At 33.7% G+C, this 17636-nt stretch overlaps 3 protein-coding genes across 4 annotated transcripts; 2 read left to right on the top strand and 1 right to left on the bottom strand.

The window, feature by feature from the left end:
- Nucleotides 1-3734: 3734 nt before the first annotated feature.
- LOC122590119 lies at nt 3735-4410 on the bottom strand. Its single transcript, XM_043762455.1, has one exon. It carries the CDS (start codon nt 4333-4335, stop codon nt 3892-3894), a length of 444 nt encoding a protein of 147 aa, XP_043618390.1. The 5' UTR covers nt 4336-4410; the 3' UTR covers nt 3735-3891.
- An 830-nt stretch (nt 4411-5240) lies between these two features.
- LOC122590117 (mitochondrial outer membrane import complex protein METAXIN) lies at nt 5241-10870 on the top strand. The gene is made up of 6 exons (XM_043762451.1): nt 5241-5476; nt 6852-7186; nt 7629-7705; nt 7820-7880; nt 9637-9805; nt 10436-10870. Exons 1-6 carry the CDS (start codon nt 5314-5316, stop codon nt 10609-10611), a joined length of 981 nt encoding a protein of 326 aa, XP_043618386.1. The 5' UTR covers nt 5241-5313; the 3' UTR covers nt 10612-10870.
- Nucleotides 10871-12657: 1787 nt separating this feature from the next.
- LOC122590114 (pentatricopeptide repeat-containing protein At2g34400) lies at nt 12658-17317 on the top strand. 2 transcript variants are annotated; one of them, XM_043762448.1, is made up of 5 exons: nt 12658-13550; nt 14394-15357; nt 16052-16178; nt 16295-16505; nt 17074-17317. In XM_043762448.1, exons 1-3 carry the CDS (start codon nt 12679-12681, stop codon nt 16127-16129), a joined length of 1914 nt encoding a protein of 637 aa, XP_043618383.1. In that variant the 5' UTR covers nt 12658-12678; the 3' UTR covers nt 16130-16178; nt 16295-16505; nt 17074-17317. The 2 variants fall into 2 exon arrangements, with proteins under 2 accessions (XP_043618383.1, XP_043618384.1); XM_043762449.1 differs by having other exon boundaries at nt 16058-16178.
- The last annotated feature ends 319 nt before the right edge of the window (nt 17318-17636 follow it).

The raw sequence follows: 17636 nt of genomic DNA on the forward strand, positions 1-17636 counted from the left end.
GGGTAACAAGCCACCAAAGTGCATTTAATTTCCACATTGACTCCTAAATTACCTTATTTAAACGTGTAGATCTTACTAAAATACCAAAACTTATAAAAATATAAACATTAAGTGAACATTAAAGTGTGTGTGGGTCAACCCGGGCTAGTGAGACCAACGAAAAATTGTTTTTTTTTCTGGACAGGGTTGTTGGCCACTAGTTCTTATATGACATGTCAGGTATCATATATAACCAGATCTATTGCAATAAAAATGTGATTTAGATCATCTCCCTGCAAAGATGAAAACTACCAACTTACTGCTATAAAATAGTTAACCAGAAATTAATTAAGTAGCCATTACCTTTGAAACAAGTAGAATATGCTTCCGACATGTTAAGAACCCTTGAATGCACACAAGCTGTAATCTAAAGCCATATGGATACAAATCTCTAACCAAGTAATGTACAAATGTAGTACTTGCCTAAAAGAAGTTTGCGGGTTAAATTCAAAGGTGCACTCTCAGAATTAATTCCCACCCTCCCCCATTCTTCATAAGAAAGGGAAACCTAGACTTGATCATTTTAAAAACACCTCTGCAAAGGTGGAGAGAATTGGCAAGGGGCTACCAAAATTAGTTTTTACAATAATTTTGAGTAATTCCATAGAAATTTACATTTGTATCTTTTAATTCTAACTTTTCACATTTTAAACTGCAAAACTATCTCCAACTTTAATTAATATGTTGCCACTAATTTTAAACATTGTAAGTACTTTTAGAATAATTCATCAAAAAACAACAATAGAAAACTGACCATAACATGAAAGATGAAAGGAGAGGGAACATAACTAATTAACTATCAATACAAGTCTGCTAAAGTCACAAGACCACAGTGAGCGAATCAAATTTAGCAATTTACCCCCAAATTTGTCAGCTTCAACATTGTATTTACCGCCACATGTTATGCACACAACCTGTAATCTAAAAACCCAAAACATTGTCTTCCGTTACCTCTGACTCGAACCTTGTGACTAAAACGAAAAAAATTAACTAAGAGAGAGAGAGAGAGAGAGAGACACGATTCTGACCAATCAAGGGGCTTCAGCCATGTGGCAAAGATCCAAATATAACGGAAATATCATGATAATGGTACTTCGGCAGAATACAACCAAACAACATCAAATTGACCTGTACACTACGGCACTACTTTTATGTTGGTGGGCATGATAACATGCAATGAACAACCATGCTCAAACCGGTACAACTTGGTACGCATCTACATTCAATATCTGTCAAAAATGATGATATAGAAATAGAACCATGGAATTTCACAACATGCAATTTGTAACCCTCTGATAGTAGTAGTTGTATTGACACGTTCTCCAAGCATCCTAGTTACTACTTATCAAGGAACACACCAAAGAGACACATAGCTACAAAAGAATAGACAATTAAGTTGGGAAAACTACATCCCAAATGTGTTTTTTGAACTTCAAGTTAAAACAAACCTCTTCTGTCAGATTTCGATGAAATAAAAATTATAAATTCTGTGTTGCCTGAGGACCGCCTTTAAAACACGGAAAACTGGAGTCCTAATGATTAAAAACAGGAAGTAGCATGACATATCAGGAACAAAGAAGGCAGCAACTGCTGCTGCTATTAGTTATCACTCCGTTTAAAGAAAACAAAACAACCTACATCATGCAATTCTATGTCAGATGGCAATCTTCAATGCAATATTCGAGTGCTTGCATAGCCAAATTTACAAAAAACAATTTTAATGAAGTTAACAACTTTTATAAACATTAATTGCAGTTATTTAAAAATTAGATTCAAATCAATATAGTATGTAAAGGCTTGAATAAGGGTCTTGGAACTCCTAGGAATGTTCAACTCTATTTGAAATATTTTTTAGCATAAAACTCATAATAATATGCAAAATTCACTAAATAAAGGATTTGCTAGAGCTAAGATAGGCCAAAAATGTCAACAAAAAAATGCTCAATAAGGTGTCTATGAAGCCAAGTAAGCTAGAAATGTTGTAGCACTCGATTCAAAAACATTTTCATCATATAAATCAACAAGATCTGTATTGGGAACATCTACTAAAGGCTACAAATGTTGTGACGCTACCAACTAGCAGAGTTTAGATAATATATTCATTTGTAGTTTCTATGGAAGTTATGCAAACATTACAAGCAATATAATGTCCGCACAAGATGACCAATAGTTAGTCCATTGGGTTCTGCACCACAAAAGATCCATGGTTAACAGTAAAGGTTGCAATTTCCACACACTTACTCATGAATGGGTTGATTTGTATCATTTTTTTTAATACCAAACCTGTCAACTAAAGACAAACTTATATAGCAACTAAACGGTTCAAATGGGTCGGATAGATTACACGGGTAACAAGCCACCAAAGTGTATTTAATTTGCATACTGCCTCCTAAATCACCTTATTCAAACATGTAAATCTTATTGAAACAGATATTTAATGTGTTCAACCCAAGCTAGCGAGACCATAAATAGCACATTAGCAAATCATGATAGAATAGAACATCTGAAATCACCGAAAAAATTGTTCTTCCTGGACATGTTGGCCATTAATTCATATATGACATGACATGTAACGTATATAACAAAATCTATTGCAATAAAGATAGCATCTAGATCATGTCCCCATGAAGATGAAAACTACCATGTTACTGCTATAAAATAGTTAGCCAAAATATCATTAAGTAGCCATTACCTGCGAAACGAGTAGAACTATCCGGTCTGAATGCTCGCGACATGTTAGGACTTAAGAACCCTTTAATGCGCATAACCTGTAATTTAAAGATAGGGGGATACATATCTCTAACCAAGTTATGTACAAATGTAGTACCTGCGGACCTGCCTCAAGAAGTTTGTGGGGCTAACTACAAAGGTGCACTCTCAAAATTAACCACCACCCACCCCCCGGTTCAAGAAATGTTGATATTATTCATACGTAAAGAAAACCTAGACCTGCCTAGCAGAATAATTACAGAAATTGCCAAGGTATTTTTACTATTTTCTGTCAAGTACGAAGTCATATAAAAAGACCAGAAAGATAGGATGAAGTAAGCAGACCGGAAGAAAAAAAAAACACAAAATATTTATGAAGTTATAGTTGGATTAATCAATCGTTCGTTACAAAAAAAAAAAAATATATCCAGTTATCTATATTTTGACTATTATCAAGTGAAGAACTATATCATAAAAGTATACAGATGTTGTCTTAAAATAAACTGTAAAAACAGAATATCATTATTTCTAGACCATTTCAAATTTACCTGATATAATACATAAAAACATTCACCACTCACCTCCGTTCTTTTTTGGTCCCAGCTCATTTCTAGTTAAACCAAATTTGCAGACAAAAAACAGCCGGACAGAACAACTCATTGTGTACAAAAAGGAAATATGCGAAAACCGAAGTATGCTAAGATAGTAACTTAGTAAGATGTATTTACAAAGGAAACTTTAGGATATGTCGAGTAATGTACATAAATTAACGATAATCCTAAAATTTTCCATTCATAAAGACACAATAATAACAATACTCGAACTAATAATGTAGCCAGTCATACTCCTACTAATGCGCGTCTAGAGACACAATAGCCTTACAAAGGCATCGCCTATAAACCATTCATCAAAAGAGTAATTTCATAAAGACAAAAGAAGCTATAGGTCTAAAATTCATAAGACATTTTTATAATTTGGTCCGAAAATAAATTGCAGAAAATATCGAATTTATATAAAGACATAAGTAACATTTCATAATCATAATCATCCTACATACAATAAAACTTGGCACGTCTCAATTACACATCACACACACAAAACAAAACCAAAAAACATTCAAAACAACACAAAAACATTATCAAATCAAATCTCGTCATCATTATTAGTATCACCATCAAAAGCCGAAACAGGAAACGTACGCGACAACCCGGTCGGGGTACCAAACGTAATCTTTCCAGTATCTCCAACAACAGAAATATCCGAAATTGTAACCCAAATCAAAAGCTCCCTACTTTTCACACCAGTCAAGTTCCTCATCCGACCCGGTTCAATAAACGCCGTAACTTCGCAATCATACGACACTTTTCGACTAATCATAGAAAATAAATGTTGGGTTTTCTTTTTCCGGCGGACCCACACGAACCCAGTTGATGGATTGTGGCCTACTTCTGTGACGTCAGTCATTGGGATGAGGCCTTTTGGTAAGGAGAATTTTGTTAAGAGTTCGATTGTTTTTTGTTTGCATTGTGATTCGTTTGTGTATGTTTCGGCGTTGTCACGGTGTGATTCGATTTTTTGTGATGACATTTTTTGGTAGTGTTGGTGGTGGTGGAGTGAAAGGAGGGGGTTTAAAAAGATGATGATAGTGGAAACGTGTTGGACTCTTAATAAATACAGTATTCGATTCGATTCCTAACTCATTAATATTCGAGATTCGATTTCAATAATTACCACAGGCTTTAACAACAAACAAAGTTTTACGGATAATTGATAAATCATGTTTAAAGATATACTTGATAATAAGATATGCTTCCACAGTTATTGTTATCAGACATAAAAAGTTCACATCTACCAATAAACTAAAATATAATTGAGATGTTCTTGAAACGATATGCGACATAATTCTTGATGGACACATGTTTTTTTTAATTTATTTATTTTATTAAATTAGTTTTTATAATTGTATATAGATTCAATTTTCTTATTAGACCTAAAATTAAACTATAACTCTTGATTTGTAGATACAAAATACATTATAATTTTATTTGATTGGTCATTTTCTTATTAATAAAATTATTTTTCTTTAATTTTTCAACTCCTATTGTTTATATTACGTATAATATATAATAATAACTTATTAGACTTTAAAAATTTAGTTTACGATTCGAAATCACAAGACTATTACCGTCGTACACTGTGCTTACAAGTTTCGATTTTGATATGATTGTAAAAATAATAAATCCAAAACTCTAACTAAACATATATTATATTTCTCTGTTTATTATTATTTAGCTTCGATTGTCGGTTACTTTAAGCACAATTTACATTTTACGGCAATTAGGACAAGTAAACAAATACAATTTGAGCACAAACGGCTGAGGGACTAATTATGTTGATGTAGAATAGATCAAGGTCTAAAATCTTAAGAATAAAAGTTTTCTTCTTCGGTAACACGGTAACACCGGCTATATACCCCCTTTTTATGTAAACTAGGGTTTTACGTTATTACAATTACATTTATCATTATTAGAATTCTGCTGTCTGTGTTTGTGTGTGTGAAAAAAAATGGAAGAAGAAACAGCAATTGAAGAAAAGCTGACTTTAGTAGCAAGAAAAGAATGCTTTGGTTTACCAACTGCTTGCCCTGCTTCTTTACCTGTTTACCTTTACCTCAAATTCTCTAAAATTCCTTTTCATTTGGCTTACAATCTCACTTTTCCTGATTCTGGTACCACTTCTTTTCCCCCATTCCCATTATATACATACATACATATATATATATATACATGTTTTATATTATATTATTATTTTAGTGTTAATGTGATTAAAAGTAATTTTTTATTTTTTTGTTTCTAGTTTCACACCATGATATTTAGGGTTTTACTCTAGATTTTATATATTGATTATGTTTAATTTGGAACTGCAAATAAAAAGTATTTGATTTCTAAAATTCTTTCTGGTACACCAACTGTTTGATAAAATGTGTCAATGAAACTTCATGATTTTATTAGCACTTCGGGTTCCTTATGATCTTTTTATGGTAAATGACAAGGGAGTTTTAATTTTTTTTTATTTATATATTATCGAGAATTGCTAATTGTTGGTTACGTTATCATGCTCATATATATAAGCTATAATTTCTGATTTGTTACTTTAAACATGCGGCTAAAAAGACATGTAGTTGTAGTCGCACATGTTATACGAGTTATAGGGATGATGCGGTAAAAGTCTTGCTGCTCAGGACTTGTGCTGTTACCAGATGCCAATAGACGGTGACAGTATGTATAGTATATGTTTGATATTATTTTAGTGTTAATGTGGTGAAATTAATTGTTTATTTCTGTTTCTAGGGTTAAAAACATGATGTTTATGGTTTTGTTTGAGATTTGGTATATTGCTTATGTTTAATTTGGAAAATAATCTATATACTGATTTTGTATGTTAAAACATGATGTTTAGGGCTTGCTTTGATTGTTTGACCATTATTGCGTTTGTGAAGTCTTTATGCTGTCATAATATTACTGTCTGTTTAAGTTTTTTTAAAATGTTGTACGCCGATGAAGTTTCTCGTATCACACTTTGGTTTAAAATCACAAAATCCATAAAACGTAACATAAATGTATGGTGGTAAACTGGTAATATCTTTTAAACCAATGTTTTTGTGTGGTGGATGTTATTTTTTGGAAGAGAGGGAGTACTAGTTTGTCATCAGATGTCTGCTTGTAGCATTTGTTATATGTCAAAAGCTATTATACTTCATATCATGGGAGAGAGGGAGTGCTAGTTTATCATTGTTGGAATTTCTGAATCTGTGTTTTTCACAAGTCTTTTAGCTAAACTATATGTTTGCCTATTTTCCGTATTATCTCATAGTTATTAAATGAGATTTTCGGTACTTGAATAATAGCATTTTTATGTTAAGTTGTTTTAACTAGAACGGACGTGATTTCGGTAATTGAATAGTAGCATAATAGTAACTAGGTTGTCATGTGTTACCCTTGTTGGTTTTTCGGCATGTGGTTTGGGATACTATCTAAACGTTAAAATCATATTTGCTCTGGATATCATAACATCAGATCGGTTTTGATTATTGTTTCAACCAGATCAAATTCCCTATGTTGATTGTGATACGTATGTTGCGTACAACAACGAAAGGTGTGGCGTGATTGAAAGTTTAAAAGAAGATGGCATTGTTAATCTGGACAAGGAGGTGCAAAATCTTCCTGAATGGGTATCGGCGATTGCAATGATTAATTCATGGCTTTCAGATGCGTTGTTGTATGAATTATGGATAGATTCAGATGGAAGTTGTGCGGAAAAGATCTATTACTCTGACTTGCCATGGCCAATAGGAAAGGTTCTGTATTGGAAGCAAGTGCATAATGTGAAACATTTACTATGTATATCTAATGATAATGCTGAAAGAAGGAAAGAAGAGGTATTAATTTTTCCTTGTATGAGTGTTATCCGCAAGCTTTTTTGTTTTTTTCTTTATATCCTTTGTGTTACTTTGACGGGTACACTTAAAAAATCGATCTTCTAATTTTTCCATTTGAGCGTTAACTTAAACTTGGACGGTCAAACAAGAATGCATGCAGCATGAATGCAGATGAAGGAAAAGAAGCAATTGAGAATTTTATCTAGAGGTAGCAAAGTCGGTGGGTTGGCTAACTGGGCAAATCAGTTTTGGGCTAACGCAAATAATACCCATTTGGTGTCCTTTCGGCTCATTTAACCCCTTTCTGTTCTAAGTTTCTAGCCATTATACATTTGACCCAATCAATGTCTATCTAATCAATGATAATAAGTTAATTGTTTTTTGTGTTTTTTATTTGACAAATTTTCCTTGTGTAACTAAAATTCATGGATTTTTGTGACAGATATATAGGAGAGCTACCATTGCTTACCAAGCTTTGTCAACTATGCTGGGTGATGAGTCCTTTTTCTTTGATAACAGGCAAAGTTTTTACATGCTTCCTTAATTATAAATCTTGTCACTTTAATTTGCTCACTAAATGCATGTTCAGAGTGTTGTCATCCACCAGCTAATATGTCTTCAAATGTAATGCAGGCCAACTAGTTTGGATGCTATGTTTCTTGGGCATGCACTTATTGTACTTAACGCATTACCGGTCAGTATCAGCCTATAGTGGCTATAGCTTTTATGTGTTCATGTTTGTTTGTCTTACGTTTGCTATGCTTTACTAGTCGCCACTTCCATATGCATGAGAATATCAGATGCACTATAGTCTATATTGCCTGTGAACTATGCTAAAGTTCTAAGCAGTGTGAATTTCTTGGAACATCTTTGGAGGCTGGTTGCCTGGACCTTTTGTCTCTGCAGATTGTCTACCTTGATTAGAATTTTTGTGTTGCTGATTCCCTTATATGACTTTCATGCCCTGATTTATGTCTCGTCTTTGTTAATCTTAGTTATAGTCAATTGATTGAGGGTGAATTGGGTAAGTTATGTAAAATTAAATTTTTTTTTTGTTGTTACGGAAGTGAAAGAAGTAGATTTCTTGAATATCCTAATTCTTTTATATACTCGATAAATTGTTTGGTACTTTTTATAAATTTCCATCCTCGTCAACTTTCATTTTCTGTAAAATCAATCTTTATCATCTTTCATCTTACTCTGTGAAGTTATGTTTAATTAGATGCAAAAATCAAAACTCATGATGAAGAATACATTGCTTGCATAGTTGTCAAGGGCGCGGGGCACATTCAATGCGCAAAGGCATCAAATGTGGCCTAGGTGAGATGCGCAAAAAAAAGCACGGGATTGGGGACAAAGGGCGCAATTAAGTAAAAAAACAAAGTCATTCAAATTGAACATTACCATTCACAAACCAAAATTCAATTCAACCAAAGCTTGAAAACAAAGTGTTCATAAATTGAATTATTGAAGACAAAATTTTTCAAACCAGATAGTTGATAATGGAAGAATTCAGTTGAAGAAGGAATATAAAACTAGGAATAAACATAAAATAGAAGGAAAGAAAACAATGACTTACCTTTTATAGATCTATTATATCGATGAAGTAAGAAAGCCTGATATATATTCTGTGATATATATTGGGAGATATATACGTAATTATTGAAGGTTATATATGGTTAATATGTTATACGTGACTGATACTTACTACTCGAGAAACACGCCTTTCCTTGGTGGGCCTTGGTCTTAGGGTTCTGATGCGATAACATTGAAAACGCTTGGGCCTTGCGCCTATGCGCACGAAGCGATGGTATTTGACAACTATGATTTCTTGTAGTTGATATGCTTATAATCTAGATGAACAGAAGCCCAAATGAGCGTACTTAATTGCTTGTGGGTAGCCATATGCCCATATGCTTTACTTTATATACCCATATATACATATATGCTTGTGTATATTACTTCGTAAAAAGCTTTATCAAATTAGGTTTTCAATTTCAGTACAAAAAAGGCAAAAAGTGCAGTTGCTCATAGAGATCTGATGATATATATGACTGATTAACTGGTATTATCGATGTCTTTCTTGTACTTGTTTTTAAAGGTTGGTCTAGAGTCTCTGGGTATGCACTTCATACTTTGCTAATATGTATTAATGATACTCGAGTTCTGTCCAAGTAGTAATCTTCTATTACACATTGGAATTATCCTTACGGAGAAGTCTTTATGACGTTAAATCATCATGCTGGTTACATGTTTGCAAAAACTGCAGATCAGCTGATCAAGTTTGCAAAAGTTATAATAAGTCCTCAATTCCCATTGAGGCATTGACTGAAACTTGACCAACAAAAGTAGACTCCTAATCTACTTGAATTGTTTTCTTTTTAATTAGTTTGTAAAATACATCATTTATCTTAGTAAGCTCCCTCTTCTTTGTGTTTATTCTGTCTCAGGAAGTAGGATCAGTGCTTCGAGGTAAACTCTCTGAACAACGTAATCTTGTGACGTATGCTGAAAAACATAAAACAGAACTTCTAGATGCTGGATCGTCGTCTTCAGACCCATCATCATCATCATCAGCAGCAGCAGCGTCTATACCAAGACGAGGACCTTCAAACCCGAGTAAGTTCTCAAGTTTTGATACAGATTGCTATTCCATTTTATTGGGTAGTCTATATTCTTTGCGTTTGTTCTCTTGCATACAAATAAGCTACACTGTTTTCTCACTTCTTTACATAAGTACACGATCATTTGGTTGTGGTTTGTCCCGCATCAGTTGAGCCTTTTGTTTTTTAATTTTTCTGTAACATGTACAAAAACTTCTTTGGTTCTTTTCGAAATGTTTAATGGGAAGAGTAGTTGGGAATTTTATAGTTCTTGTCTTCTTGACGTAAAAAATTTTCGATGTTGTCTGCTTGAACTTGAAGACTTTTCTACTTTTGAATGGGCTGCTCCAATTTATGTTTTATTTTAAGCAAATCAAATAGGCAAAACAAAAGAATCTGGTTTCATAGAAAATGGTGAAATGGGTCAAGTACTGCCTAAAGTGTTCCTTTTTATGCATAAAACCATCTTATGCTGTGTACATTTAAGTTAAAAGTTAAATTATATAATATATATAAGTTGTGAACCATATGACCAAAACTTACCTGTCCGGCCTGGCCATTTTGCCATCTACAACTAAAATTGATCAAGTGTGTCTTTCAATACTCTTTACTACTACACATACTAAATATTGACCTTTTAACCTAGGTTCAAAACCCAGGAGCCAACCTAAAAAGGAGAGGACAGAAGAAGAGAAAAGTTTCAGAAAAAAGGCGAAATATTTCTTGGTCACTCAGGTTGTTGCAGTTCTCGTGTTTCTTAGTATATTTAGTGGATCTGATGATGCTGAAGTGGACGCGGATGGTGATGAAGGCTTCGATTAAGATAACTAAACACGAAAATCCTCTATTGTTGGCACAACCATCTTTTTGATTTGCCATCTAGCTCATTTCCTGATATGTGGAAAATTTTGAAGACCTGCACATATGCAACTTCTTTGATCTGAGCTGTCAAAAAAATAGATGAGATAAATTGAAGCAGAGTTTGCTTCTAGTTTTCTAAACTCTTGGTAGCTCATCAAAATTGCGTACTTTTGATCATCATTTTGTAGTCTTTTTATATGCTAATGTCGTACAAACCAGACCAGTTCTCTGCTTCGTCGATTTACTAAAGTAACTTATTTGGAGAACAACTCTTTTTGTTTCCTTTTCTTTCTGAAAAGTAAAGAGTTTTATTATTAAATCACCAAACATGTACTACAGTATACAAGATGTATGTATAGTTGTATACAGAGGTGAAACCCTCCATCCAAAGGAAACTTTGGAACTTAGGTGCCAAAACTAGTACATGTATGTTGCCTATATCTTCGACACGTGTAAACAATTATGCAAGATCTCAAACGATGTTTTCTAAACTTGATTTTACAAATAACAATATCCTGAATAACCGGTAAATTGAGGTTGTTTAAATTTACAGTTCATATGAACGTGATCTAACGATTCCACTTCAATGCTATATAATAAACAAAGAGTGGATTTCAAACATATGCCCTGAGATTACAGGTTAACTTTAGTTAGCACTTAGGGTGTGTTTGGTTCATGGAATTCCAAGGAATTCTATGGAATTGGAATTTAGATTCCATGCTTTACCTTGTTTGGTTGGAAAAAACTTAGGGGATGTTTGGTTCATGGAATTCCAAAGAATTCTATGGAATTGGAATTTAGATTTCATGTTTTACCTTGTTTGGTTGGAAAAAACTAAGGAATTGGAATTCTAAACTTTCCAACAAATTCCTTGAAATAGAGAATTTACAAATCCTTCACCATAGCCATGGAAAGTTTGAATTCCATTGAAATTGAAACATTTTGACAAAAAAACCCTCAAAGCATACAAAACCTTTTCTTCTTTGTATTTCACTTGCAACCAGTGTTCTTTATTCTGCAACCACCCCGCCACCAACCACCATCACAACCCCCCACCACCGCTAGTGATTAGAAATTCCATGGCAGCCTTCACTTTTGTGAAGCCACCCAACCACCTACGTTGATGTCGTGCCTCTACCTCCCCACCAACCTCCCTACCACCACGGCAGTCGTCGTTTACCACCATGCCAGCCGCTGTTTACCACCATGGCAGCCACCAATCTCGCTACCCATCTTGTTTTTGTGATCTCTTTTCATTGATTTTCATGTGATCTCTTTTCATCTTCTTTTTGTTGTTGTTTGATTAATTGATTAATAAGGTTGATTTTGAAAAAGGAAAAATTAGAAAAAAAAGAGTAGAAAAGTAGAAAAGGGATCTGACGATAATGATACTGTTGAAGTGAAAAAGAAAGATAATAAAAAGATGGAAAGATGAATAATGATATGTGTTGACTCATCTGTCTCTATGTTATTATCATTATTTTTTATTATTAATCTATTTATTTTTTGTTTTTTTTATTATTATTTTTTAATGAGATAAATTATAAGAATGTAATAAAGGTTAATTGTGTCCTTTTACATGATTTTTATATAAATTCCTTTAACTGAATTCCATTGAATTCTGTCAACCAAACACAATACATATTTTAAAACTTTCAAATTCCAATTCCTTTAAATTCCAATTCTTTTCACAGATTCCAATTCCTTAAAAAACATTCTGTGAACCAAACTGTACCTTAGAAGTCGATCGCAGCTACTATCTGACATTTACAAGTTATAATAAAAGTTTCATACAAAACTGATGTAACAAAAGACAAATCTTATATGGAAAAATGATCCGTACAGCAGACTTTATCTAAGCTTAGGTACTATCATTTGAAAAAAAGTTACAAATTAAACCTATAAATTTGATAAACATGCATAGTCCCCTGAATTTTACATAATCTCCCCTGAATTTTATATAATCCCTCTTTGTCCTCTAATAGGACCCCAACATTCTCACCAACATCTCATCTTAAAAAAAAAACAATGTTTAAGAAAACTATCATGTTTTCCCGCCATCATTCTCAGCAGCAACAGCCATCCAAAGAACAACTATTGATGATATTAAAACAATGTGTTTCCACAAAAACAGTTAAACAAATTCACACACAAATGCTTATACACTCTGTAAATAAACCCAATTTCTTATTAGCCAAACTCATTGATCTCAAAGATTTCAGTTACTCTTTCAGTTTATTCGATTCGTTATCCGAACCGAATGATTACGCTTTCAACGTCATGATTCGAGGTCTGACCACCGCCTGGCATCGGTTTGATCTTACTTTGGAATTTTATTATAAAATGAAGGGTTTAGGTATAAAACCGAATAATTTCACTTACCCGTTTTTGTTTATCGCATGTTCGAATCTTGTGGGGGTTGATCATGGTAGATTGGGTCATTGTATGGTTTTGAAATGTGGGTTGATGGTGGATTGTCATGTTAGGCATTCGTTGATCAGTATGTATGCAAAGTGTGGTGAAATTCGGTATGCGCGTAAGGTGTTTGATGAAATTACTGAGAGGGATTTGGTTAGTTGGAATTCGATGATATCTGGGTATTTAAAGATGGGGTTGTCGAAGAGTGCGTTGGAGTTGTTTGAGGAGATGAAAGTCGAAGGATTTGAGCCGAATGAAATGACGTTGGTTAGTGTTCTTTGGGCGTGTGGGGATTTGGGGAATTTGAGTATGGGGAAGTTGGTTCAGTGTTATGTTGTTCGGAATGAGATGGAGATGACTACTTATATTGGTTCTGCGTTGATTGGTATGTATGCAAAGTGCGGGGATTTGGTTTCCGCTAGAAGAATCTTTGATAAAATGATCAAGAAAGATCTAGTTACGTGGAACGCTATGATTACAGGGTAAGTACTTTTTATCTACTAGTATATCTTGTTCATAAGTTACTGTTTACGTAAATATATTTAGAATGGCTGTAACACACCTACGCAAGGGTTATACCACAAGACATTGCTTTTATTGGCAGGCTTGACCAAATATTTTATAAAAAAATTATGAAAAGTGGAATTTCTTACCTAAGATAGAGCTTTGATTGTTAAAATATGACGATTTACATTAAAACGAAACAAAGCAAGTAATACAGTTGAAATCTGGAGATAATGTGAAATTGGAACACTCAAGTGCAGAATTTACAAATACTATATCTATATGACATAGAAAATTTGACTTAAGCTGTAATGAGATAGCATTGATGTCATGGCTATTGAGGGGCAATGTTGGTATTGAGCTTTTTTATTAAACTAAGGCAGTATTGATTTACGTATATATGAAAAGTATGGTCATGCCAAAGTCATGTTCTGCCATGCTGATACATGTTGCACTGCTGAAGAATCGTTAGTTATGTATTGATATATGCCTTACATATTAAATTTTCATGATGCTAGCTTAAGACATGAAATACATTTTGCACTATAGTTACATATATATAGATTTGCAAATGTAATAGGTTGTTCCTTCATCTTCTTTAGGATAGTGTATTAAAAAGCCACTAAAGTGTTGAAAAGATAGTTAACATTTATGGACCCGAAGTTAACAGTCTAGATAACAGGTCACCCAATAATTAACTGGGTGTCGTTTTAACAATTTGCATGCGGGATCTCTTATGGCCAAGTATTCTGTATAATAATTACATTATCCAGTAGCTGATATAGCTAATATCTTTATCTTGTTAATCTTCTCAATGACAGATATGCTCAAAGTGGGTTATCTGATGAAGCAATATCATTGTTTAACATCATGAAAGATAAAGGGGTAAATGCGGATAAAATCACATTGAGTGGAGTTCTTTCTGCCTGTGCTGCAGTTGGCGCTCTTGATATCGGGAAGTCAGTAGATGCATATGCATCAGAAAAAGGTTTGCAGCAAGATATATATGTAGCCACTGCCTTAATTGACATGTATGCCAAATGTGGGTCTGTGGACCATGCGTCTAAAGTTTTTGAAAACATGTCTTTCAAAAACGTGGTCACATGGAATGCCATGATCTCCGCACTTGCTTTCAATGGACGGGCTCATGAGGCTATTTCACTATTTAACAGAATGTCAGAAGAAAATAATGGCATCACGCCTGATGATGTAACCTTTGTGGGAGTCTTATCTGCATGTGTACATGGTGGAATGGTCAATGAAGGACGCCGATTTTTTGACTTAATGAGCTCCTCTTTTTCATTGGTTCCTAAAATTGAGCACTATTCTTGCATTGTGGATCTTTTATCAAGAGCGGGTCTGGTATATGATGCATGGGATTTTATCAAGAAAATGCCTGAAAAACCTGATGAAATTGTATTAGGGGCATTGCTTGGGGCGTGCCAGAAAGCTGGAAATCTAGATATTAGTGAACAGGTCATGCAGCTTTTACTAGAAATTGAGCCAATGAATTCTGGGAATTATGTGATTTCATCACATATATATGCAAGTTCAAAGAAGTGGAATGATTCTGCTAAGATGAGATCACTCATGAGACAAAATGGTGTCACTAAAGTTCCTGGTTTTAGTTGGATCGAGATTGATGGTCAAGTTCACGAGTTTCATGTGGGTGACGCTTTGCATATGGATTCAGACGATATCTATCGATTGCTTGGCTTTATATATGATGAGATGATATCAGAAGGTTATGTGGTTAATAATAACTTTGTGAAAGGAAATCATAAGGTGGGTAATTTCTTCATACTTTTCTAAATCATACTGCTGTATTGATCCTTTATTGGGTGCACCTCGGGTTGTAATTCGACTGGGACAACCAAAATCAGAAAAATAATGAATAACGTAACTGGGAACCAAAGCGATTTACTTTTGCTTTAACTGGTATGTGTACCAAATACACACTTGAGTCTAAGTTTTAAAAATTAAAGAACCGGTTGTTTTCTGGTTTTGCAATGGGCAGGTTCAGTCTTCGGTCTCTTAACTCTGACTGAGTTTTGTGATACGAACCAAAAGTTAGGGGCTTAAGTGTCGTATATATTAATTAACTTATTAATTTTATTATTATTTAGATTTATTACATGCTTGCTGAGTTAGGGTTTCTAGGAAGACTTGTATATATAGGGCTTTAGCGTTGTCTTTTTATTATGCTGAATATTATTGGTGAATTGATCATAAATTAGGAGAATTGCTTTATGGGAGAGTTGATTGATCTCTCGAATATAGATTATATATCTTGGTTGTAGTTTTAATTAGTTTTATCTTGATAAGAGCAACTGGTTCGTATCATTTTGCCGACCTCTAAGAGGCGAAACATGTTTCTCCTTTAAATTTATATATGTAACCTGCCTTCTATTGCAACCTCTTTCTTAAGTTCTTAGTTGAATTGATTCATTTTTATTATATTATTTTTTGGTCGATGAAGGATCAGAAATTGCATAAGCACTCGAGAATTCAATTGAAAGATTTTGAAGAAAGCGAACAGATAATGAGTTACATTTGATGAGCAAAAGTTCAAGTTCGTTGATTATACCTCTGGACACCATAACCAGGTTAATGATCATATAGAGATACTAATATACATAAATGCCCACACCAACACACCATTTTTAGTCCCACTATCAGAAACCGTTTCAGTTTCTTATCATATGCTAATGTGTTTAAGCAGTCAAAATGTCAAGCAGAGAAAAGAATCAAAAATATCAAATGGGAAGTATTGGGAAATATGTAAGATGTCTCACATGCATTGAGGAGAGCAATCAACTTCATGACATGTGACTCAATGAGGTTAAGCGATTAACCATTCATCCTAACCTTGGCACAAGCATACTCGCAGATGCATCTTAATTGTATTTCAGACCTTGGTGAACTGCAATCTGGTTAGTTTTCTTGCATCTTTTCTAAGTTTGTTACCCATTGCAATACACTGTCCTCACTTCTCAGATCCTTCATTGTTATGTCTGAATAATATCCTTGCGGTATTATTTGATTAGACTATATGAGTTTATTCCCTTGCATATTTCCAGTTTGTTCATTATACTTGGAACTCTTAACATGCTACGGCCGTCCGTTTATTTGAAATGGAATTACTCTTTTATTGTTAGAATCTGATATTTTGCCGGAAAAGGAGTGAACCAAATAATTCTGAAAAATATAAAACGGCAAATATAATATACTAATTACACCAAATAATTCTTAACTACCCATTGCCAAGGATTGAACCTTGGTCTCTACCCCAAGAGGCAAGAGCCTCTACCAACTGGGCTAATGTCACATTGGCTATCATTAGCATATTAGATTGTACGAGTAGTACAAATGTTTTCAGTTATTAAAGAAATCAGTTTTTTGTAAAATGTATATGTTAACGGGTAATAATAGCTACTATTTACTAGTTGGTACTCGGTAGCAATGTTCATAATGGAATTTGGTTGCGTTGCTGTTTTGTAGCACGAGAAGGAACCAGACGAGAAAAGATAATGACTCAACAATGTGATACAGAATGAGAAGTACAATGTACAAAGCAAATGCTCCATTTTTTATGGATGATACTGGTGTGAAATCTTGATGAAGGTGTTCATATAAAAGTATCTCATGCACTCTTCAGTTTACTTTGTCTAATTTCTACGGAATCTCATGTATTATTCAATAACTTTATATTAGAGTTCAAATCTGCCCTGGCCTGATTATCTTACTTCTGTGCAATGCACAAAGTTTTGTTTCAACATTGCATTTTTTATGTGAAGATAAATTGGTAGAAGTTTAATTTACTTTCAGAGGAAGAATATATCAGATTATCAGCAAAGGAAAGAAAGATGCATATTAAAGAAATCTCTACACAAACTTGTTATCAAACAATAATTGTGGAATTCATGAAAATCTTGAAAAGTTCTTGGTGTAACCATGTCTAAAACATAAGAAATATGTTTCAAATGTTATAATTTAAATTAACAGATAGTTTGAAAAAATTTAGTTTTGCTGGTAAAGGACCAGAGTTTTGTCAAATTGCTTCT

This window comes from Erigeron canadensis, chromosome 2 (genome assembly GCF_010389155.1).
Source record: "Erigeron canadensis isolate Cc75 chromosome 2, C_canadensis_v1, whole genome shotgun sequence".
Taxonomy (NCBI): domain Eukaryota; kingdom Viridiplantae; phylum Streptophyta; class Magnoliopsida; order Asterales; family Asteraceae; genus Erigeron; species Erigeron canadensis.

Excerpts from the sequence above, each read along its gene's own strand:
- LOC122590119 (XM_043762455.1), bottom strand. The coding sequence starts at position 4,335 with ATGTCATCACAAAAAATCGAATCACACCGTGACAACGCCGAAACATAC.
- LOC122590117 (XM_043762451.1), top strand. The coding sequence starts at position 5,314 with ATGGAAGAAGAAACAGCAATTGAAGAAAAGCTGACTTTAGTAGCAAGA. Across the intron at positions 7,187-7,628 it reads CTGAAAGAAGGAAAGAAGAG|ATATATAGGAGAGCTACCAT; the intron begins GTATTAATTTTT and ends TTTTTGTGACAG. Across the intron at positions 9,806-10,435 it reads ACGAGGACCTTCAAACCCGA|GTTCAAAACCCAGGAGCCAA; the intron begins GTAAGTTCTCAA and ends CTTTTAACCTAG.
- LOC122590114 (XM_043762448.1), top strand. The coding sequence starts at position 12,679 with ATGTTTAAGAAAACTATCATGTTTTCCCGCCATCATTCTCAGCAGCAA. Across the intron at positions 13,551-14,393 it reads TGGAACGCTATGATTACAGG|ATATGCTCAAAGTGGGTTAT; the intron begins GTAAGTACTTTT and ends TCTCAATGACAG. Across the intron at positions 15,358-16,051 it reads TTGTGAAAGGAAATCATAAG|GATCAGAAATTGCATAAGCA; the intron begins GTGGGTAATTTC and ends TGGTCGATGAAG.